This window comes from Narcine bancroftii, chromosome 2 (genome assembly GCF_036971445.1).
Source record: "Narcine bancroftii isolate sNarBan1 chromosome 2, sNarBan1.hap1, whole genome shotgun sequence".
Lineage (NCBI taxonomy): Eukaryota > Metazoa > Chordata > Chondrichthyes > Torpediniformes > Narcinidae > Narcine > Narcine bancroftii.
This window is the reverse complement of record NC_091470.1, coordinates 87,563,734-87,589,144: the sequence shown is the minus strand read 5'-3', so window position 1 is coordinate 87,589,144 and position 25,411 is coordinate 87,563,734. Positions and strand designations below refer to the sequence as shown.

The window sequence follows — 25,411 nt, the reverse complement described above, 5'->3', positions numbered from 1 at the left end:
TGTCTCCAACTATGCCCTCCTCAGCAGTTCTATCTGGAACTGAGAGGTGTAGAGATTTGGTACCCTGCTTAATTATGATCTCACTTTTCCTCTCCAACTTATCCTGTTATCAACATCCTTAATCTTCACCGTAAGATTCTGACATTTCCAAAGGTAGCAAGAAAGTATCTTTTGTCTTTCATGTGTTCTTTTGTAATTGGCCTCATTTATCAAGTCGGCAATTAAAACATTCTGTATTATTTAAACCCAAGTTTCTTTACTGCTATATCCACGTTGAGACCAACTGTTGAGCAGATTGGGACCAGGGTTCAAATCCCATATTGTCTGTCAGGAATTTGTACATTCCTCCATGCTTTCCCCAGGGGCTCCCGTTTCCTCCCACTGTTCGAAACGTGTCGGGGTTGTAGATTAATTGGGTGTAATTTGGCGGCATGGGGTCATGGACCAAAACATCCTGTTATCGTGCTGTAAGGTTGGAATCCCACGCTGTCTGTAAGAAGTTGGTACGTTCTCCCCACGTCTGCGTGGGTTTCCTCCCACCATTCAAAACATTCTGGAGGTTATAGGTTCATTGGATGGCATGGGCTCCTGGGTCAAAATAGCCTGTTACCATGGTGTATGTCTAAATTAAATTAAAATACACATAAAGATGATACCAAAGAGGTTTCACTGTGCAGACTACATTATCAAATTTACAGAGCTCAATGGCAAAGAAACCTCAAGCTTAGATTCAACATCAGGAGAGCCTCAGTCCTTACGATCCTCATCCTGCATTTCCTGAAGGAGAGCTTCTCCCTTGGACTGAGATATGCAGGGATCTCAGACAGACAAACAAAGGATAGTCTGTCAGAACTGGAGGCTTATCTGCTATAAGATTGATGTGTAAGTTGGACTTTTCCTTGGCACAAGCTATATAAATTTGATGAAGTAATCTTTGTATGGTAAAGCCACTTTGCTCTAATCTTTATTAGTCTGCTCAAACAGTATTAATGTAATAGAGTTCTTTTGCTCAATATGTCATCTCGATATATGTTAATGAAGAAATTTATGTTTAAATAATACTGACTGTTTACCTTGCCGTCTTGATAACTGAAATCAAACATTAGGAAACGTGTGTAAGAATATTTTATCACCATGTAGTCAGCCAAAATGGATGAAATGCTTTGGACAGTAAAGAAAGAAATTGTGTCCCCAAAAGTTCCCGGTGACGTTGGTGGTGTCGTTGTGCCTGCTGCTGGTACCCCCACCAGGTGAGGTGAACAAAGACAAAGTCTAGAAAGAATCTATTGATGTCATACCTCCTCTCAAGAAAGTGGGCTGTCCATAGCCTCGTGTCCCGTCACGTTTTAACTCCACACCCCATTACCACAGCCACGTCTGTCCATGGCCTTGTGTCTTGTCATGCTTTAACTCCACACCCCATTACCACAGCCACGTCTGTCCACGGCCTCGTGTCCTGTCACGTTTTAACTCCACGCCCCATTACCATAGCCATATGGCTGTCCATGGATTTGTGTACTGCCAAATTAAGGCCACCCACAAATTGGAAGAACAACACCTATATCTGCAGTGTCCAACTAGACAGAAATAACATTGACTTCTTCAATTTTTATTGACTCCTCCCTTGTGTCATTCTCTTTACCTATTCCCCTGTCTCCTTTCTTCTAGCTCTCCACCCCTTCTCTTCCTTATCCTATCAAAAAGTGATCTTTCACAGCTCTCCTCCGTCTCCCCATCACTTCTCAGCTTCTATCCTCCCACCTCTATCCACCCATTACCTCTTACTGTTAGCCCGGGCTGCACCCCCTGCCCCCTAGTCTCCAGCCTCTGCATATTTTCCTGTTTACCTCTTTCTGGGGAAGCCTGCTCTAAAATTTGCTCTGTGGATGATGGAAGAAAGAGGTAGAAAAGAATAAAAAGAGCAAAGTGCAGAGGATTTAAAGAGTCAGATATTGGAAAAAGTATCATTGGGATGGATGTGCTTCTCAAGGACAAACAGGGTGGACCAAAGTTGAATGTCCTTGGTGGGGTTTGTGAAGTTGGAAACTCCAGTGATACCATGGTATACTAGAGACATATGGATTTCCAAAATTATGATAGAGTATCTGATGACCTGCCAAATCTCCTCAGAATAAATGGTGATCACTATTTTACTTGTTGATGCTTTTTGTGCACTAGGTGCATCAGTTGGTATGGGGAAATGAAATGAATACCCCTGAATACTGTGCTTTGGGGTTGTGGGCACATCCTGACCATTTGGGATTCCACGGTACCACCAGATAGGCCAGGGCACGAGATGTACAATTGCCAGTAGCTATGACTGACATGTTGCTACTCTGTAATGTTTGCCAGCAAGTTAAAGGGAAAGTGCTCGCCAAAGAGAGAGAGAGAGAGAGAGTGTGTGTGTGTGTGTGTGTGTGTGTGTGTGTGTGTGTGTGTGTGTGTGTGGGGGTGGGGGGGTGGGGGAAGGGCGGTGGGAGTGGGTGTAAGAGAGAGAGAGGAGAGAGAGAGAGAGAGAGAGAGAGAGAGAGAGAGAGAGAGAGAGAGAGAGTCCCCTGCCAGTGCAGCAGCAATTTCAGTGCTTACTATGGTCGATACCTAATGGACCATCACCTTACCCTGAAGGGACTGCAGAAACTGATCAGCTGTGACAGTGACTTACAAGAGAGCCAATCAGACAATGGGTCACATTTTGCAGGACATGCAGTAAATTAGTGGGCAGCCAAGAGAGGTAGTTACAGAACAGACAAAGAATTGATAGATTAATTCCAGCTTCTGTATCTCTCTCAGGTATTGACTGGGCCTGCCATCCCCAAACGTCAGGACTACCAGAAAGAATAAATGGACTGTTCAGAAAACACTGTTAACATTTCCAAGGCTGGTGAACTGTACTGACACAGGCTTTCTATTGTCTAAACCACTGAGCCCTACCCTAAAGATCACCTTTGATCAAATGCATCCTTCATCCTGAGAAGAATGTGGAGATCATAGAGGAGGGTCCATCAGTGGTGGGAATTTAGAGTAAAAAGAGGTGGTAACACTCAGTGGCTATCAGTACATGGGAGAGACCATTTGGTGTGTTTGTAGAGGAGAAAATGGACAAAATGAGAATAATTCAACAAACTGACAACAAGAGACTTTGCCTGACATTTGTAAAATACCCCTCACCTTTGATAATTGCAAAGTATCAACCAAGTGTTATTTAAAAGATTATTCTGTTTATTAGATAGTTTTAATTGATGTAACTTCAGACACAAAGAGAATAAAACTTGATATACATTGAATTAAAGATTGTGGCATAGTTAGTGCAACGCTGTTAGAGCGCCAGCAAATGAGGTTCAAATCCCGTGCTGTCTGTAATGAGTTTGTGCATTCTCCCGATGTTTGTGTGGGATTCCTCCAGGTGCTCTGGATTTTTCTCTCCCTTCAAAACGTATGGAGGCTGTAGGTCAATTAGGTGTAATTGGGCAGTATGGGATTGAGGGTCGGAAGGGCCTGTTACTATGTTGCATGTCTAAATTAAAATTAATCAGCATTCTTTTTTGTGTTTAATTTTTGAGACTATTCTAAAAAGCAGAGTTAAAACGGCTGAAATCCATGGAGCATTGAATATTGAGTTGACCAGTTGATGACACAAAGAAACGCGTTTGGAATTCTGAACTTGAATCATTTAAAGCACAATCTGCTAATTTACTGAAATGTATGCATCATTCTACAAGTTCTTCTCTTGAATGAGTTTTGTGATTAAAAAAAAAGTGAAAGGACGCCAAAGAATCTTCACAGAACAACAGAAAATACTCTGAATTGTAAAGATTGCAGTTACCTCTACCCCTTTGTCAAATGTGTGTCAACAAAATACAAGATAGGTTAACTTAGTGGTTTTAGATACTCCTTTGGAACTACAGTATTTTATTCCTGTAAAAGAAAGATGAAAACTTGACGTCCTCTGCCACCTGGTGGAAGATGCTCCTTATTGGAATTTTGAACAGGGAGAAATGCTAATGGTTTTGTGCTATACTTCAATCGGATTCATAGAAAGAGAGGAAAGTGCTTGCGATTCCCTGGAATTATGCTATGGACTGCTCAAATTATGAAAAACTACAAATGCTGGAAATCTGAAATAAAAACAGAAATTGCCACAGATATGAAAGGCAGTATCTGTGGTTGCATTAACTGTTCTGCTTTCCACAGACGCTTCCTGGTCTATTGAATGTTGGCTTTATTTTCTGCCATTAAATTTGTGCCTGGTGTAGGAACATTATGTCCATTGATTTCAATGGAAAGGAAGGAATGGAGAAAGTGGTGGGCAGATTAACTGAGATTTGATTTTCACATGTTCTTAAGTGATTACATTTTAACTTTTTAAAAAATTAAAGTCAATTAATTTTTAATAAAAGCTGAAAAAATACAAGTGCATCCAGGCAGGATGGTTTACCCGTGGTGAAATAAATTTCTCAGCTGTTTTATAGCAGAGCTCGTTCTGCCCATCCAATAGTACAGCCTTGTCTACTTCACGTACCTGATGACATTTATCAACACCAATCTCCACTGATAAGATTAGAGCAGGTTTTGTTGAGGAAGTTATCACTGGAAGATCTGGTGAAGGTAACTAAACTCAGCAAAAATTTGGAAAGCTCACCAAGGGTGAAGATTTAAAGGATAATGAAAGTAATATAAAAATATTTTGTTCTTCGGATAGGAAAAAAAAAACTTTAGTTCAGAGGCTTGGACCTGCTTCTCTCACAATCTGTATTTTAAGTTCATTTTTAATTTAGAGAGACAGTACGGTAACAGGTCCTTCCAGCCAATGAACCCATGCTACCCAAATACACCCTACTCGCCCCATATTTCTTTGGAGGGTGGAAAGAAACCAGAGCACCTGGAAGAAATGCAGGCAGTCAAGGGAGAATGTCCAAACTCCTTCTAGACAGGAGCAGATTCAAATCTAAGTCACCAAGCCTGGCGCTAACCGCTACGTTAACCATGCTGCCCCAACGATACCAAGGCCTACTGTTTGAATTGTTTCTATATAGCTTGGGACATACAAACCATGGATAACATAATTAAAATAAAGCTGAATAAAAACTGAAACAAATTTCATTAATAAAATTACAAATAATTAAAAATACAAAGGAAAATAAAGTACACAAGACATTTGGTTTTCTCAGCATTTTGTGCAGAGTTCAAACCCTTACACTGAAAGATGGAATCTCCAGCACGTCAGCACTCCTCCGCAAAGTTCTAATAATGATGTTTATTATTATCCACATTTTATATTGTACATGCAGTTCATTCTAAGTGGAGTAACAGGAGGCAAGATGGACCAGCAATTGACCTCCAGTTCATTGCAGATATGACTGAGCTTTGCCCCTGGAGGACATAAGATGGGCACATGTAGAAGTCAGAAACACACTGGCCTGAGATGTTGACCTTGTTGGCAAAAGCTTGGTCCATTTTTGGTAATATTAACTCTTCTTTATCACACAAAGCATTAGTCCACTCACTTTTGAATTCCAAATTGGTCAAAAGCTAGCTTCAAACTTCATTGCAAAATAAATGTGTTTCTCTTATTCCAATACTTTTTAGAATTCTTCTGAAGGACTGTTTTTAAAAGTTCTGCTTATTCTCAGAAGATAATCTAAAATAAAAATAAGGCAAAACTAAATGATGAGAGTGCCTGCTCCTCATTAAGCAGGAAGTAAGGAGAGCCAGCATGGATTTGTGAGTGGAAAATTGCATCACACGAGCTTGACAGAATTGTCTGAGGAGGTGACAGAGAAGGTAGATGAAGGCAAGGCAGTTGATGTTATTTATATAAAGTATAAAGTTATTTAAATAAAGCGTTTGGTAAGGTGAAATCTGGTAGGTTGTTATGGAAGGTCATGATGTCAACTAAGCAACTGGATAAAGAATTGGCTTAGTGATAGGAGTTGGAGAGTGGGTGTAGAGGGCAGTTTTTCATACTGGAAAACCGTGACCAATGGAGTGGCTCAAGCACATTGCTTTTTGCAATGGACATAAATGATATTGTCAAGGATGTTTATGTTTATATCTCATGAAGACGTTTACCTGGGTTTACAACAGGACCCAGATCAGATGGGGAACTGGGCTAAGAAATGGCAGGTACAGTTTAACTCTGAGAAGTGCAAGGTGCTGCATTTGGATAAATTGAACCAGGGAAGGAATTAAATCTGTCAAAGGCAGAGCCCTAAAGAGTATTGTTGAGCATTGGGACTAAGGGGCACAGGTACATAGCTTGTCAAAAATGGGCATTTAGACAAGAGATTGTTTGCAGTGTTTGCCTTTCAGTCGGAGCATTGAATACAAGTGAAGTTATAGAAGATGTTAATAAACCCACTCTTGGAATACTGTGCAAATTTTGTATGCCCAGTAATACGAAGGATATTATAGAGTAGGAAAGGATATGAAAGAGGTTTCTGAATTTGTTGTCAGGTTTAAGGATGTTGAGTTTTCATGAGAGACTGGAAAAACTAAAAGAGGAAGAGATCTATAAAATCATGAGGGGCATAGATAAGGTGAATAGTGAGAATCTGCTTCCTTGAGTAGGAGAATCTAAGAAGAAAGAGCATAACAATAAGTTGAGGGGGTGGGATTTAGAAAGGACATGAAGAAACGGTTCTTCACTCATAGGTTGGTGGGCAAGTGTAACGAACTGCCAGACCAACTGTTGGAGAAAGGTACATTAGGTCCCTTCAAGAAGCACTGGGATAATTATGTAGATTGGAGCGGTCTGGGCCTAATGGGGGAAAATGGGTCTAAAACAGGAGGGCACTGAGAAATCAGGCTTGTTTCCATGTTGTACCACTCTCCTAATTTCCCAGGTAAGAGGAAAATAAACTATTTATTAGATATCAAAGAATCATCTGCCACCTCCATTACAGAATTGTTACGGAACCAAAAAAGGACTAGATATGGCATACCTGTCATTCAAGGTCCTCAACACATTTCAGTGTCTAAGATTACCTAATTAATGAAACAAGCTATGGATTCTGGATTAAATATTTAAGAATTTAACTTGGTAAGGGTAAAGTTATACACCATGGATCAGAATGAAATATTCTTATGTAAAATGATTTAGTTATAAAACATGATGTGTCTGAATGTATTCTCTCCCAATGAAGAAGAAAATCTAAAATAACTACAACGTAGCAGATGCATTGGTAAAATTATTATGTTGAAATGTTTTAATTTCAACAACCCCACAGATTCCCACTCTCTGAATAGTTAAACCAATGAATTACCTTCAAGCATTAAATTTCATATTCTTAAGCTCCTTTGTTGTCTTAAGTTTAGCAATGTCAATCTGTTTTTGAAAGATCATGTCCAATTCTGAGCATTATTTAATGATAATTGATCTAACACTTGATGCCTTTTCACTTTTAATAATTCCAGCAAGCCAGTCACGTTGAACTACATCTGATCATTTATCTCATTATTGCACGGATTAATATGCTTTTTTTTTTACATACATTTGAGCAGGAAACGTGAAAACCATTATGGATGATTCTTCAGATATTCCATTCTGAATTCAGATGACTGTCTTGGCTCATGAATAAGTTAAAAAAAAAAGCATATTGAATCCAAATTTGAAAATGGTTGGCGCTTCCCGCCTTTGACAAAAGAGACATTTTTATACCTAATTCAACTGTGTCCTTACAGAACTCAATGTCAAACATGAATTTATACAATTAAAAAATGTCTGCATTATTAATTAGAACCAACTGTACCTATTTTTGTAATTTCTATGAATTTCTAAAAGTTATCCAATGAAGCCCTAAATAGAAACTGCTGATCTAAGACAGAACCTACCCCCATTATTCCTCCAAATCAAAGGAGGGAATGGTTCTGCGCACATTTTCAGTTGATAAGCTGAGCTGAAAGCAAATAGTACCTTTGGATGGCAATGCTTGAAGTAGCCTTGCTCACGCTGGAATGGCCCCCTTTTCAGGTACTGAAAAACATCTGGGTTTTTTGAATGTTTCAGTGCATGTTGAAGAGGTTTGTGAAATAGTTCAAGCTGTACAGCCTGTTAGCAGTCAGAAAAGCCTTACTGTGCTGAAGAATTGGTGGAAATGAGTGAATAATCAATCTGTTTTGCCAAAAGCTGAGATGTTGTTATTCTCAACCTTCCTCACATGCTTTAAATCATTTGGTCGATAGGATGTGTATGATAGCCAGAATAGTGTTGAATTTTATAAGGACAAAGTGGCTTATACTGTACTGAATTTTAAGTTATTAATGCCACACTGAGTCAAAGTGTAATAGGGTTCTTGTGGTGCTTTCTAAAGTAAATCAGAATACAGTGACTGAAGGTAAGGACCCAGTAGCACAAGGCATCTGGCATCAGATTTCTGAATGGAAAATGGACCACAGACACAATCTCACTTTCTCCAATTTCTGTACTAATTCACTTATTTTTTAAATGTCATTTATATCTGTAAGGCTGTTGCACAATGAATTTCATGACACGTTCAATTGAATATTGGCAATGATATCTCACCTGGAAAACCAACCTAAGTAGCGTTTTAAATATTGTAGTGTGAAACAGGATCATATTATTGCACTTTAGTACAAGTTTAAAAATAGTACACTCTAAATTGTTTACAATGCAATCAATTTTTCCACTGCAATCTTCAAACAGAAGGGTCTACATTTTGCAGTCAATGAGTAATGGGATTAATGACATCTGCACTTGCCCCAAAACGTTTTATGAGCTTTTCCACTGGATGTTCCAGCCAGCTGTTATTGAACATGCAGAATGGCCTTGACAGGATATCTGTGTTAACTGGGATAGCAACGGCATTATTTCCTGAACTAATTACAATGAAGGGGTGAGGATTGCCGACTGGAATCTGAATAAGAAAGTGTCAATTTTGGGGGTGAACTGAATGTCGATTTAGGAAAGGAGAGAGACAAAAATGCAAAAGAAAGAGCATTATGAAGAAAAGGAGAAAACTAGCATAAAAGTATCGTTGAATTCGGAGCAAGACCTGGTTGTTTGGCAGGAACCAAGATATATTAAGCCATCACATTGTTCCTCAAGCCGTAATGGTCCAACCAAAACGTTTTTACAATGACTGGCACGTGCACATGATCAACAGTGTGTACAGTCTTCCATGGATTTAAATGGTAACATTTGCAAGAAATATGATTAAAACTTCTGGAGGAATAGATGCTTATCTGCACTATCATCTCGACCCATACCTGCATCTCCTCTGTTCCCTGCACATCAGCCGTGGCCTCCTCAGTCCCTCGATGTGGCCAGAACAGGGTTCCCCTTGTCCTCACCTACCACCATCCAGCATAATGGCCTCTGCAGTTTCCGCCATGGGACACATCTTCCCTTCTCCGCCTTCAACAGGGACTACTCCCCCCATGATTTCATTATCCACTCATCCCTTCCTGCTGGAGTGTCTCCTTGGTACCAACCCCGGTGGATGCAGGAAATGCTACACTTGTGCTCTTACCTCCTCTCTCACCACGATTCAGGACTGAAAACAGTCCTTTAAAGTGAAGTAACACTTTGCTTGTTAATCTGCAGTGGTCATCCACTACATCTTCTGCTCCCTTTGTGGCCTCTTCTACATCTCAGAGAGTGGTCGCAGACTGGGAGATTGTTTTGTTGAGCATCTTCGCTCTGTCAAATGAAATAGCAAGGACCTCCCAGTGCCAACCATTTTAATTTCACACACCACTGACAAACCAACATGGCTGTCCCTGGCCTCGTGGAAACCAAAGCTAAGAATGGTACCAAGTATTCCATCTGGGCACTCTCCAAACAGATGATATTAACCTACTGTTTCCGTTGGGTCCCTTCCTTGTCTCTCTCTTTTTTTTCCTGTCCCTCTTTCTCCATTCCTCCAGTTCCCCACCCCATTCCTTCTCCATTCACAGAGCTGCTCTGTCCCCCTAACACCTGAGCTTTTTTTAAACCTGACCTCCCACCCATATACACCCATGACCTCTTGCCTGTTGGCCAGTGTTTCTCCCCTTGCCCCTTCTTTCCTCCTCCCTCCCCACATCTTTTTATTTAGGAGCCAACAGCTGTCTGCTCATACCCTGACGAAGAGTCCAGGCCCAAAATTTTGCTTCCTATGGACACTGCGGGACACCTGCTGAGTTTCTTCAGCAATTTTGTGTATTGTACTACCTGTGCAGACAGTGATTGGAAGATGCTGTCCAAAGAACACTTTAAAAGAATGAGGCACATTGCCATCTCAAATGCAAAGTGCAGTCCAAGGTTTCCCAATTATTTTATGTGACCCTATCCAAGTTATGCCTACAAAATTATTTATGATTTGGCAGAAATACAGACATGGGACACAGTGCTTGTGTCACAAAATTCATTGAGTCAAACAATTTGCAGCTTTAAACATAGAATATTTTATAGTTAGTAAGTAAAATTTATTTATTTTATATACATAATTTATCCTGCGTGTGAATTGTTTGTCGGTAGGTGTGTTACCTCTGGTTACATGCCTGCATGTTTTGCAAAACGATGATTTGTCAGGTTGCACTTAATAAACTTGTAGAGACATTCCACTATATGTAATCAACAACTTGACTATGACAATGGATTCTGTTCACAAGATAGTCAAAAATAACATCACAGTTAGTTTTCGTAGCTTGGCACAATTTATAAAGACCAAATCTGAATATTTGAAACCAGAAGGAAGTTATTTTAAAAATAATGACATGATGTACAGACAGAAATGAGAGACCACAAACTTCAATGTGGTGAAATGTGAGTTCATCAAATATGACATGATCTGACTCGGTCCAAAATATGTCACCCTTGGTGTTATCCGTGGTATTTCTTATGTGGCAGCAGTATTTTAATAACAGAATCTGAAAATAATAGCACAAACAATCATTGCTGGAGAATAAAGTGAAGCTCATGGACTTTTGCTACCTTGTAGCTTTTGGCCTTTGACACAAGTACTCTTCCAGAGGCTTCTCAAATGGATTGAGTGTTTGATGAACCAAAGACACTGCCTTACTTTTCGTGCACTATTTCTAAAAATTTATTGTTGTAAGGTTGTTTATTTGAATGCTGTAAAACACCAAATTTCTTGTCTTGTTCATGACAATAAATTTGGATTCTGTTTTAGTCTTACTAAACTTTCGTTCTTGAAATCAGGATCTTACCATTCTTTGGTTAAAAGCACTTTACCCCAACACTCTCCAGTAACTACCACAAAACTACCTCCAGCTTTTAATTGCTCTGTGATTAGTAAGGGATTGCTTAAGGTGGGATGTGGGTGGAAAGAAAATGTTTGAAAACCACTGGTTTAATTGTCCCTCATTGACTCGTTATGTGCACGGTTTCAGAACTCCAAAGGAAATGGGCCAATGACAATTTTTCTCAAGCAAAATATTTCATTAACAATTGGGTCAAGAGCAGTGATTCTCAGCCTTCCCTTCCTACCTTAAGCAATCCATTACTAATCACAGAGCCCCAATAGCATAGGGTTTACTTAAAGTGGTATGTGAGTGGAAAGGAAAAAGGTTGAGAACCACTGCCTTAAACAGATGTTTGAATTAAAGCCAACAGATAAGCATCATGTAATGTCGAGGGTGGACTGTTCACTGTCGAGAAGGAGTTGTCAAAGCTGTGAAGTGAAAATAAGAACCAGTTAACGCGTGGAGGTGAGGATGAGTGGAAATGTTCAGGGTATGGGTTGCAATAGGACATATATAGAACCAATAATTGACTGCTGAAGCTAAAGAATAAGGATACCAAGCTGTTAAAAGCAGGAGGTTTAATTAAAACATCACTGAAGAAATATATGGTTGCTGAGCAACTCAAAGGCCAGAAATGGAAAGCATTTCCTTCACCTGCTTTCATGCCTTTAGAAACTGCAGTAAGAAACACACATCCTGAGAGTCTCTTAGATCAGTGGACTTAACCAGGACCACTGCTGAAAATGATAGGACCAAGGTTGAAGGAGTGAAAGAAGGCACATTAAAATCAATAAAAAGTGTGTAATGGAGGTGAAAGATTTGAAGAAGTAGATAATGCATGAGCTCATTTGAAAATAGTGAATTAAAAGAATGAAAAAATGTTCAAAAGTGACAAGGTGAAGCTTGGGGAGAAAAAGACCTTGATATTCTGATGAACATGAAGTATAAACAAGTATTAGAATTAGAGTTTCAGAAATATAATAATTTTTTGAAAGAGAAAATTCATTACCAAATTAGAAACCTTTATGAAAGTTGAAACAACCTTCAAATGATTTAACGAGAATTTCTATAGGAAATCAGAGAGAAAACAGGCCATAAAATCGAATAAGTTTGTTCCTTACAAGCCCTTTCCTGCCTTATGGCTTCAAGTTCCTGGGGAACAATTTTTTAGAGGACCTCTCCTGAGCCAAGAGCACCATGAAGAAACCACACCAAGACCCATACTTTCTAAGGAGTCTGAGGAGATTTGTCATGTCATTGAATACTCTGTCAAATGTCTGCAGGTACACTGTGGAATGTATACTGACTGGGTGCATTATAGCCTGGTTTGAGAATTCAATTGCCCAGGAATGCAGAAGGTAACAAAGCCAGGTCCATTGAAGGTTCTGACTTCCAATCCATTGCAGACATTTATGAGGTGTTTTTGTATTTAAAAAATATATATATTTATTTTTAAATTTAATATAATGCATAATATTTTCATTTGATTTTTTTAAATAAAGAACCTGATTGGTTGCAGCAAGTAAGAATTTTGGTATATGTATATTGTGCAAAGTACATGACAAAAAAAATCATAATTTTATATCTTCATCTGAATATAATATTCAATTTAATTCTTCCTTCTTCACTTTTCATTTAATTGACTCAGACCTTTGATTTCTAAAACCAGAAAATCACTGAAAGTTATATAGTTCCTCATTTTGCAATTTGTTGAAGATTGATTGCACAACTGGGAAGGACAGATTTTCAAGCAACAGAAATGTGCATAAAATATCACTTAGCATTGAAGTAGCAGTAGGAGCACATGTTCTGTACTGAATCACAGAGAAATGCAAAGTTGGCATAGCGGTTAGTGGTTAGCGCAACGTCGTTACAAGTGCCAGAGATCGGGATCAGGGTTCAAATCCCGCGATGTCAGTAAGGAGTTTGTACGTTCTCCCCATGTCTGCGTGGGCTTTCCTGGGGGCCTTCGGTTTCCTCCCACCATTTGAAAAATACCGGGGAATGTAGGTTAATTGTGTGAAAATTGGGTGGCACTGGCTCGTGGGCTGAAATGGCCTGTTACTGTGCTCTGTGTCTAAATTTTAAAAATGAACACAGCTATCAATTAAGACAAAACAAAATTTGACGTTTTGGACATTGCCAGAGCTTTGTATTGTAATAATCACTTCTTCATTAATGCTAATGGCCTAGATTCATTGAAAATTAATGTCAGGTCATGGTAAAATTACCACAATGTATTCCACACTGGATGGAGAACATACTACATGAATGGCACTAAAGTCCAAATATCAGAGTGGTGCTTTCCAGGATGAATAGAGGGTAGGGATGGAGAGGGAAGAGATCCTTGGATGAGGATAAAGGTCATGAGCTTATCAAAAAGAAAAGGGAGGCATATGTAGTGTTCAGCAAGCTACAACCAGACAGAGCCCTGGAGGAATATAAAGATTGCAGGAAAGTGCTCAAGTAGGAAGGCCAAAAGAGCCCATGAAATGTCCTTGGAGAGTAGGCATTTTACACATATCCCCAGGAGGGGTTAGGACCATTCAAAGACAAAGAAGGGAATTTATGCCTGGCGCCAGAGGGTGAGGTGATAAATGAGTATTTTCATTCGTGCGTACCAAGGACAGGGATCTAGAAGGTTAGCGAGCACAGTACGGAAGATCCTAACATATCAGGACATTGTGAGATCAAGAAAGAGGTGGTGTTGGTCTTCAGAGGATCACGTAGGGTTAGCATTAGCCCCCTGGGCCTGATGGGATAGATCCCAATTATTGAACAAGGCAGGTAAAGAGAAGGTTGGGGCTTTGCCAAAGATGTTTACTGGGGACAGGAGCGGCTCCAGGGATCAGATCTTACTTCATGCTCTACTTAATGAGTGGCGCAGTTAGTGTAGCGATTAGCACAATATGATTACAGCACCAGTGAACCGAGTTTGAATCCGTTGCTCCCTGTAAGGAGTTTGTACCTATGAGGAGTTACCATGGGGAGATCTACCTGTGACCACATTGGTTTCCTCCAGGCTCCAAAAACGTATGGTGTTGGTGGGTTCGTTGGGTGTACTCGGGTGTCAAAGGTCAGAAACAGCTTCAACTGTGAAGTAAATACATTTAAAATGTAAAGAGAGATAAAAAGGGTAATTCAGGAAATTATATGGCGGTAAACCTCATAAAAGTGGCCGAGAGATTGTGGGAATAGATATTCAAGGAGGGATTTACAGATATTTAGAAAGTCATGTTTAGAATAGGGATAGTCATGATGGCTTTGTGAGGGGCATATCATATCTTACCAATTTGACTGAGTTTTTTGAGAAGGTGACGAAGATGGTTGATAAAGGTAGGACAGTGGATGTTGTCTACGTGAACGTTAGGAATTTGAAAAGGTCCTTCATTGTAGGCCGTTTGGATACAAAATTAGATAACCTGTAGAAGTCAGAAGGTGTTGGTGGAAGGATGAGTCTCAATGTGGACAAGACATAGGAGATGATTGTGGAGTTCAGGAGAATGAACTTCACCCATTCTCCATTGCACATCAATGGTTCCGCAGTAAAAAGAGTGCACATATAAAGGACCACCTATCGTGAATCCACAATACCTCCTGATTAGTCAGGAAGGCACAGCAGCGCCTACAATTCCTAAGGAGGTTGAAGAGACCAATCTTGACAACATTTTACATGAGCACAATTGAGAATGTCCTGTCTGGCTATATCACTGTGTGGTCTGGTATTTGCAGAGTATCGGCCAAGAGGTCAATTCATAGGATTATCAAAATGGCTGAGATCACTGGGTTCTCCCTTTCTCTATTGATGACATTCACTGGGAGTGTGGCTTAAATAAGGCTCAAAGAATTATTAAGGACCCTTTCCATCCAGCACACAGAATCATTGACCCACTAACATCAGCAGAGAGGTACAAGAGTATCAAAATCAGGACTGCCAGGCTGAGAAATAGCTTCTTCCAGCAGGCTGTGAGATTAATGAACAGTGTCCTGTTCACCATATCGTCCCAAAAAAAATTATATATATATATATATATATATATATATTATTTTTTTTTAAATTTTATCTTTATGTAGATATGTAATTATTATGTGCTGTCTACTGTGTATGTATGTACACTGTGTGTGGTCCGCAGAAGTGTATTGTGTATGTATGTACACTGTGTGTGGTCCGGAGAAGTGTATTGTGCATGTACGTACACTGTGTGTGGTCCGGAGAAGTGTATTGTGTATGTATGTACACTCTGTGTGGTCCAGAGAAGTGTATTGTGCATATATGTACACTGTGTGTGGTCCGGAGAAGTGTATTGTGCATGTATGTACACTGTGTGTGGTCCGGAGAAGTGTATTGTGTATGTATGTACACTGTGTGTGGTCCAGAGAAGTGTATTGTGCATGTATGTACACTGTGTGTGGTCCAGAGAAGTGTATTGTGCATGTATGTACACTGTGTGTGGTCCAAAGAAGTGTATTGTGCATGTATGTACACTGTGTGTGGTCCAGAGAAGTGTATTGTGTATGTATGTACGCTGTGTGTGGTCCAGAGAAGTGTATTGTGTATGTATGTACACTGTGTGTGTTCCGGAGAAGTGTTGTTTCATCAGGTTGTGTGTCTAGTCAGATGACAATAAACAAAGTTGAACATGAATATGAAAGGGATGGACAGATATCTATCAGAAGCAAGCATCAGAGTTTCAGTTTGATTTGAACAGACACTTGGGTGGAAGGGCCTGTTCCTGGGCTGTACTGTTCTATGGCCTATTTTAATGCAACTCCGAACATTCCATTTCAAAGCAAAACAAATTGGCTAAGACACAAAATTAGAAGGCTGTTCAGGGAAAACAGCTGAAAATAAGGAATAAAGTTATGAAAAAAATCATTGCATTATGCTTCAATAGCATAATACAGCTTTTGAATAAGTACACGAAAGGGGAACCTTCAAGTGGACCCAGTGCAGAGATGAAAGAATTTCCTGGGTATTCAGGATATGAGTATGCATGAAGCTGGAAATCGTAGCTATAATTGCAGTGGATATTTAATGCATAATTGTACTGCTCTCCATCCACGGTTTTAATGGAATTATAAACCTAATCATTGTATTGTTTCAGCGAGTCATCAATCTAAATTCCAAGTCATTGTGACTACTTCCAATCTCATTGACAAAAGCTGACTCTATTTTTAAATAACCAACAAGGTCATTTTAAGAGTTCAAATGCAGACCTTCAGTTGAAAAGTTGATCATTGGTATATCACGTAGGTCATGAACAGGTTTAATCAATGTTTTAATAAATGGTAAATTATGAAGTATTTGTCACAATATCTCAAGGTGCTCTCCACCAATTTGAATTAGTCCAGGCCCAACAATGATTAGAATGTTTTAACCATCCAGGACAAAGCCTGGATTGGCACCCTACACAAAACTCAAAGCCTTCTATCTCTCATGACAGGCACACGACACCCACTGTGGCCAGCTCCAGACATCAAACACACAGTGAACTCTCACTCGTGCATTGATGAACTCAGATGCACACTTCCAGCCACATGATCACAAAACGTAAACAGGGGCAAATTCACACAGCAAATTGGAACATAAAAAATTCCCAAATGTGTTATTATTCAATTTTCGAAAAGATGAGGAAAAAGCAAATCATTTCTTTTGCTTGGGACAGAAGCCTGGGATATTGGCAGCAGGAACATGCAATCACCAACTACAAATCTATCAAGTAAGACAGTAAGATGCAACAGTACTGACTTATCTCCCACGATTCCCAGGTTGATGGTGGGGTATCCATGCTCCTGAATTGTTGCCAGAAGGGTTGAACGATTGCTATCCCGAATTTTTCCAGGTGTTAGTTCATCCTCAGGGTTCAGCAACTGTGGGAGTAAACCATCAGAATTTGACTTGGTGTAGTTAATTGCAAGGAGGTCAGACAATATTGGGTGAACCCTTCTTCCTAAATCAAGAAACCAAGGAAGTTTACCAGATTGACTGAAATGTGAACTGTAAATGGTATTCCTACATACAGTGACAATGGTTTTCCTTCTACTGCATGAATTAAGTTAATAAATTTACAAATATTGTCTGTTGTGCGTCTTTTTTTGATAAATCCAGTTTGGTCTAAATTTACCATTTTCGGTACCTGTTCTGCTAATCTGTTCGCTAATAGTTTAGCTATTATCTTATAATCTGTGTTTAGCAAAGATATTGGTCTATATGACGCTGGTGAGAGTGGATCTTTCCCTTGTTTTAGTATCACTGTAATTATTGCTGTTTTACATGAATCTGGTAAGTTTTGTGTCTCATCAATCTGGTTGATTACATCCAGGAGGGGCGGTATTATTAGGTCTTTAAATGTTTTGTAGAATTCTATTGGGAGTCCATCCTCTCCTGGTGTCTTATTATTTGGTAAATTTTTTATTATCTCTTGTATTTCTACTGTTCCAAATGGTTCTGTTAATTTATTTTGTTCCTCTATTTGTAGTTTTGGTAGTTCAATTTTAGTCAAAAATTCATCTATTTTCCCTTCTTTCCCTTCGTTTTCGGTTCGGTATAATTGTTCATAGAATTCTCTGAAGTTTTCCTTAATTTCTTTTGGATTATATGTAATTTGTTTGTCTTTTTTCCTTGTTGCCAATACCGTTTTCTTAGTTTGCTCTGTCTTGAGCTGCCATGCTAGGATTTTGTGTGTTTTTTCCCCTAGTTCATAATATTTCTGTTTTGTCTTCATTATATTCTTCTCCACCTTATATGTTTGTAATGTTTCATATTTTATTTTTTTATCCGCCAATTCTCTTCTTTTGGTTGTATCTTCCTTTATTGCTAATTTTTTTTCTATGTTTATTATTTCCCTTTCCAACTGCTCTGTTTCCTGATTATAGTCCTTCTTCATCTTGGTTGCATAACTTATTATTTGCCCTCTAATGAATGCTTTCATTGCGTCCCATAGTATAAACTTATCTTCCACTGATTCCGTATTTACTTCAAAGTACATTTTTAATTGTTTTTCAATAAATTCTCTAAAATCCTGTCTTTTAAGTAGCATGGGGTTTAATCTCCATCTATACATTCTTGGAGGGATGTCTTCTAGCTCTATTGCCAATAACAGGGGTGAGTGGTCCGATAATAGTCTAGCTTTATATTCCGTTTTCCTAACTCTCCCTTGTATGTGGGCTGATAACAGGAATAGGTCTATCCTTGAGTATGTTTTATGTCTAGTCGAGTAGTATGAGTATTCCTTTTCTTTTGGGTTTTGTTTCCTCCATATGTCCACAAGTTTCATTTCTTGCATTGATTTAATTATAAATTTGGTTACTTTGTTCTTCCTGTTAATTTTTTTCCCCGTTTTATCCATATTTGGATCCAAATTCAGATTGAAATCCCCTCCTATTAGTATGTTCCCTTGCGTATTAGCTACCTTCAAAAAGATATCTTGCATAAACTTTTGATCTTCTTCGTTAGGTGAATATATATTAAGTAGATTCCAAAGCTCTGAATATATCTGACATTTTATCATAACATATCTCCCTGCTGGATCTATTATTTCCTCTTCTATTTTAAATGGCACATTTTTGCTAATTAATATAGCCACTCCTCTTGCTTTTGAATTATACGATGCTGCTGTTACATGTCCTACCCAATCTCTCTTTAATTTCTTGTGCTCCAATTCAGTTAAATGTGTTTCTTGGACAAATGCTATATCTATTTTTTCCTTTTTCAGTAAATTTAGTAGTTTCTTCCTTTTAATTTGGTTATGTATTCCATTAATATTTAGAGTCATATAGTTCAGCGTAGCCATTTTATATTTTGTTTATCTTCTCTTTCCGTTTTTCCATCATTACCTTTCCTCCTTTTCCATTTCTGTTTTCTTATTTTCAACTCTTTACCAGACAACATTCCTACAACATCCAACATTTTCCTTATTCTCCTATTTCTATCTTCTTTATCCCCAATCTCCCCTTCCCCTCCTGAGTTGCCCTTTATCCCTTGTCGGACAACCACATCTCCCCTCTCCATTTGGATTTGCGAATCCACTCGCAAGCGTCAACTGATTTTGCAGTGACCGCTCTTTTCCCCCCACCCAGCCCCCCCCAGAAAAGATTTCGTTTTTTATATGTCACAAAGGTCACTCTTTTAGTTCCCTCCTTATTCTCTCTATTCCATTACCTTCCCTTATTAATTCTTGTCTATACTTTCTATGTTTTCCTCTAATTACAGATACTTTCACATATGCCCGTTGTCTCTATTCACTCTTATACCTCTTTACCCGCATACATATCAATCGTGGTCATTTTTACCCTCCTTACCCGTCTTCATCCCTCAGTCTATTTTTGTCTTTACCCACATACATATCAATCGTGATAATTTTTGCTCTCATTACCCGTCTTCATCCCTCAGTCTATTTTTGTAATTGTTCTGCAAATTTTCGTGCTTCTTCTGGATCCGAGAATAGTCTGTTTTGTTGTCCTGGAATAAATATTTTCAATACCGCAGGATGCTTCAGTGTAAATTTATATCCTTTCTTCCATAAAATCGCTTTTGCTGCATTGAACTCTTTTCTCTTCTTTAGGAGTTCAAAGCTTATATCTGGATAAATGAAGATTTTTTGCCCTTTATACTCCAGTGGTTTGTTGCCCTCTCTTACTTTTTCCATTGTCTTCTCCAGCACCTTTTCTCTTGTAGTATATCTTAGGAATTTTACTACAATAGATCTTGGTTTTTGTTGTGGTTGTGGTTTAGGGGCCAATGCTCTATGTGCCCTTTCTATTTCCATTTCTTGCTGTAGTTCTGGACATCCTAGGGCCTTAGGGATCCATTCTTTTATAAACTCCCTCATATTCTTGCCTTCTACATCTTCCTTAAGGCCCACTATCTTTATGTTATTTCTTCTGTTATAATTTTCCATTATATCTATTTTTTGGGCTAGTAATTCTTGTGTCTCTTTAGTTTTTTTATTAGATTCCTCCAATTTCTTTTTTAAGTCTTCTACCTCCATTTCTGCTGCTATTGCCCGTTCTTCCATCTTGTCCATTTTTTTCCCCATTTCTGTTAAGGTCATATCCATTTTATTTATTTTCTTTTCTGTGTTGTTTATTCTTCTTCTTAAATCATTGAATTCCTGTGTTTGCCATTCTTTAAATGACTCCATGTATCCTCTAACAAGAGCAAGTACCTCCTTTACCTTGCCTATCTTTTCTTCTTCTATTTCCCTGTACTCTTCCTCTTCCTCTTCTTCTTCCTCTAGGTTGACCATCTGTTGTTTCTTTGCTGCCCTTTCCTCCTCTTCTTTCTTGTTTCCATTGTCTTCTGTGGTGTCTTCTTGCTGCAGGTCTTCTGCAGCTGTCGTTGCCGGCTGTGGAGATCGACTCCCCAGCTGGTCCCCCCTCCCGTCGGTGTGTTTTTTTGTATGCGCATCGCGCATGCGCGACTCCTCGCGCATGCGCGGTTGCGCACTTTTACTCGGCTCTGTGAGCCATTGTTGTAGTTCTCTTTCTACCGACCTGAGGTAGTGGGGTCTTCTCTCCGCAGCGGGCCTCTTCGGACAGGTAAGGCCTTCACCTTTTTCCTCCGTTGTCTTCTCTTCCTCTCTTCTTTCCGTTGATTTTGATTTTTCTCCTTTTGTCTCCATCTTCTTTCCACCTTTATATTCACTTTTCTTTAACTTGTATTTCTGTGCCTTTGTATTTTCTCTCGTTTTTCCCGACTTTTCTGGAGAGGGCTGGAGTTCACCGTCCGGCCACTACTCCATCACGTGACTCCTCCTCCATACAGTGACAATGGTTGAATAATATTTCAGACTCAGTATTATCATTACTGAAGACATCAGACAGGCATGAAGCTGTTCCAAGATTTTGGAATGCTGTTGAATGCCCCAAAATTCAGTAGCATTCAAAAGCTATTTTGAATAAAATCATTACTCCAAGTGCAAATAATGGAAAAGATGAACTGATGTTTTCATTTTTCTTAATTGCATGAATGGGCTTGTGGACTTTCCACCAGGTCTAAACCAGCGAAAGTTCCAAAAATGGAATCCAAATATCCACCCGACGTGGAGGCCAGAAAAGGCGTGACCGGATAATTCTGCTGCCAGAAATCATTCAGCAGATTTTAGATTTTTTTTTCCCTTCCCAACTTGTTTACATCAAAAGTAGCATTGCTGAAAGATAGTGCCACTAATTAATGATTAAAATGCCATTCAGAAACAACACCTTTCTTGCAACCTTGATCATATATTGCTAAGAATTACTTTTTGACCATATTGCAGAAACATGATCCTTTCTTCCCAGTAGAATTGATCTTTTTCTTTGGTGTTTCCTTGTGAAATAGTGCAGAATTTTGCTGTAAAGCTGACTCACAATTTCACAAACTTCGCTACAGAATTAGCTAAACTAGTGAGATTAATTAGTACAGCGAACTGCAATCTTGTCTAAAGTCATGCTCAATGGAAGTCATGGTTAATTAGCTATTTGTGATTAAGTGTGGGCTTCACAAATTCCATTTAATTTTGGCTGAACCAATTTGACTGTAGTCAAAGCAGGTCTCGGTAATAGATGTGTAGGAAAGAAATGAAGAGTGCTTCATACTTCATGTCCCTAATGGCATTAGGCTGGATGACCAGAACCTTGGTCAAAAGTTGGTTTTAAGGAACAGTATAAAGAAAGATGAATGAGGGATTCAGGGAAGAAATTCCAGAGGCCAGACTGCTGGAACAATGCAAATCAGGGCTCCGAACCAGCACAGAATTGAGGAAAATGGAAAATTTTAGGGATAGAGGAGATTGCAGAGGTATGAAGGGGCAGGGTGAAGTAGGGATTTGGAAACTGAAATGAAAAGTTTTCATGCTGAGGCACTGTTTGAACAGGACCCGAACCAGACACCATAGCGATGGATGAATACACAGTTCAAGCAGTGTCCCAGATGCCTTGTGCGCTGTACGAGCAGGACTTATGCAAGAAAACAATTTGATGCAGAGTTTGATGGAGGGATGGTGTGCAGGACAAATAGGTGTGGGGCTCTTAACTTAATCTCAAGTCCCCATGAATTTTCCAGATGTTCGATCAAACTTGCGGAAACCTCTTCCACTCATTAATTCAGCTGCCCTTCGTCCTGATGAATCAGTGCCATTTCACAGTGAACGATATTTCTTGGAATTCAATGAATCAAGCAAAGATACAAAATATATGGATAGGGGACTTGAATATTCAGCAATTACCACTGATCAACTAAGCTGACCAGTTGCTGAACCATATCAGCATCAGATTATATTTGTGTAAAATAATGACAGTAAAACACGGAAGCCTGTAGAAACTGCGATTAAAGAATCTTTGTTATGTAAAGTACATTGTTTAACCTGCTGAGTTTTTCCAGCATTGTGTTTTTACATTTTCAATTCAGACATACAGCACAGTAACAGATCATTTCAGCCCACGAGCCCGTGCCACCCAATTTACTCCCCATTAACCTACACTCCGGTACAGTGGGAGGAAACCTGAGCCCCCAGGGAAAACCCACAAGGTCTTGGGGAGAACGTACAAACTCCCTACAGACAGTGTGGGATTTGAACCCCAGTCCTGATTGCTGGTGCATAATGCTAATCGCTCCGCCAACCGGGCTGCAACTGTGTAAAATAACTCAATCTTCAGACAGAGGGGCCAATGAATAGACTATTCTTCCTAGTATTTTGTGAGGTCTCCAGCAGCACAGATACAAGAATCATGGTGTCATACAGTGTGGAAATGGGCCCATTGGCGCCTATGATCAGCAGAAGCCACGAGGGGTTCCAGGAAGCAGAAGAGTGACGCAGCGCACCAGAAAATGGGGAGAATGACCGGTTTGAAAAGGAGTGCTTCTCCGGGACTGATGAACCCCGGGACTGTGACCACGATGGTGGACCAGTAAGGAGTTCTGCGGCTGAAGAATACATAGGCAGTGGGGTGTTGGCGACGAGGCAAAGAATCCATGCAGGCTGTGGGCTTCTGGCGACTGGCTCAAGATTGGCTGAAGGGGTACCAGGTACTGGAACTGGGACATGAGAGGTTTGGACTGGAGTTTGTGTGGCTGTGGGGACCGTGGGAAGGCTGGAGGCAAATCCACAGACACTCAGGGACTGAGGGGATTCTCTTTTGCTTCTCTTTCTCTGACTGTCAGTGGCGCTTCAGGCAGTTTCTGCAGGCGAAAAATCTGCCTGCCTTACAACAGACTGAATCAAATTCCATGTAATATTGCACTGTTTTTATTACATGACAATAAAGGAACCTTGAACTTGCGATGCTGTCCAAAATGACCAACTTACACTAGTACCCACCTGTCTGCATTTGGCCCACATCCGCCTAAACCATCCTATGCACATATCTATCCAAATAGTTTTGAAATACTGCAAGAGTACCTGACTCAACCAGCTCCTCTGGCACCCTGTTCCATCGATCCACCACCTTCTGAGTAAAAAAAGTTACCCTTCAGGTTTCTGTCAACTCTCTCCCCTCTCACCTTAAATCTGCTTTCAGTGGTTACTGATTTCCTTACTTTGGGCTAAAGACCCTGTGTTTTCACCTGATCTAATTCTCTCATGATTTTGATCTATGACATCCTCCTGCACTCTAAGGAATAAAGCTCTAGTCTGCTCAGCCTCGCCCTTTAGCTCAGGCTCCCGAATCCTGGCAACAGCTTCATAAATCTCTCCTACACCCTCTCCGGCTTAACATCTTTCCTATAGCACAGTGACCAAACCTGAACACAATACTCCAAATGGAGTTTTATACAACTGCAGCATGACCTCCCAACTTCTAGACTCAGTACACTGATTGATTAAGGCCAATGTGCTGGATGCCTTTTTGATCGCCCTATCTACCTTGCAGGAATGAGTTAGACCGGGACACTTTAAAAAGTGATGGTAAATGGTGACTGTAATTAACTGTGGCCAAGAAAAGGAAAGGGAGGGGTTTAAATGGAGCATTCACTGTGTTGGTGGTCCAGTGTAAGAGTGGGACATTAAGGTTTTGGCTTGAATGGATTCGAGAGGTGGCACAGCTGTTGAGAGTGGTAACAACCCTAGAGGACAAAAGGCGTCAGTCAGAAAGCACAGGTAAGAGCAGAAGAGGTAATATGAGGTCTTTTTCTGATTGCACACAGAGAATGCCAGTTAAGGCAGGGGTCTGCTCTTCTTCAGGATGCAGGAAATAATGGAAGCCACCATGTGTGACGTCCATCCGGCTGCAGCATATTGTAGAATGTGTTAGGGAGCAGAGCTGGATGAACTCTGGATCATTCGGGAGGCTGAGGGTATGAAAGATAGGAATTACAGGGAGGCAGTCACATCTAGGAGGAAAGTATCTGGGTGACTGGGGAGGGAAAGGGAATAGCAGTCAATAGGCATCCCCTTCAATAACATGTCTACTGCTTTGGATACTGTTGGGGGAGACGACCTATCAGGGACCAAGCCACAGTGATCTAGTCTCTGCCACAGAACCTGAATCTGAAGGGAAGGGAGGAGAAGGGGAAAGCTGTAGTGATGGGGGATTCAAAATAGGGGAAACAGATAAGAAGTTCAGTGGATGAGATCGAGACTCTCTGTTGCCTCCCAGGTGTTAGGATCTGGGAAATTTCATATCGAGTCCATAGCAGTCTCAAGGGAGAGTGAGCAGCTAAATGTCATGGGTCCCTGTCAGGACAATGATGTGGGTAAGAGGGATGATGAGGTCCTGAAAAGTGAGATCAGGTGCTAAGTTAAAGGAGGTTGTGATCAGATTGTTACCTGTGCCACATGCCAGTGAGGTCAGATCAAGAAGGATAATATATGGTTAAAGGGATCATTGGGCTCTCTTCCAGGGAAGGTGGGACCTGTACCAGCAGGATGGTTTGGATCTGAACCTGGGGGGCGGGGCAATATCCTTGTAGAATGGTTTGCTGCTCTGGGAGGGGGGGGGGGGGTTAAATTAGATTTGCAGGAGGATGGGAACAGAGCTCCAGAGCAGATAGTGGAGTGGACGTAGAAAAAGTGCTATTAAGGTCTGGAGACAAAGACAGAGATAGAAAGAATGTGCTTGGTGGGAATAATGTTCTGAGTTGCATCTATTTCAATGCAAGGAACTTTGCAGGAAAGGCAAATAAGCTTAGAGCATGGATCAGCACATGGAGTTTTGACATTGTGATCATTAGTGAGACTTGGTTGCAAGAGGGGCAGTACTGGTTGTTCAATATTTGAGGGTTCCATTA

General features: G+C 40.1%; 1 protein-coding gene across 9 annotated transcripts in view; it reads right to left on the bottom strand.

Annotated features, from left to right (window-relative positions):
- Positions 1 to 25,411, bottom strand: part of LOC138753865 (gephyrin) — a 549,882-nt gene that overhangs the window by 38,343 nt on the left and 486,128 nt on the right. For all 9 annotated transcript variants that reach the window (XM_069917383.1, XM_069917389.1, XM_069917386.1 and 6 more), the window contains one exon: positions 16,955 to 17,076. In XM_069917383.1, the coding sequence (XP_069773484.1) occupies positions 16,955 to 17,076 (122 nt within the window). The remainder of the gene's footprint in view (positions 1 to 16,954; positions 17,077 to 25,411) is intronic.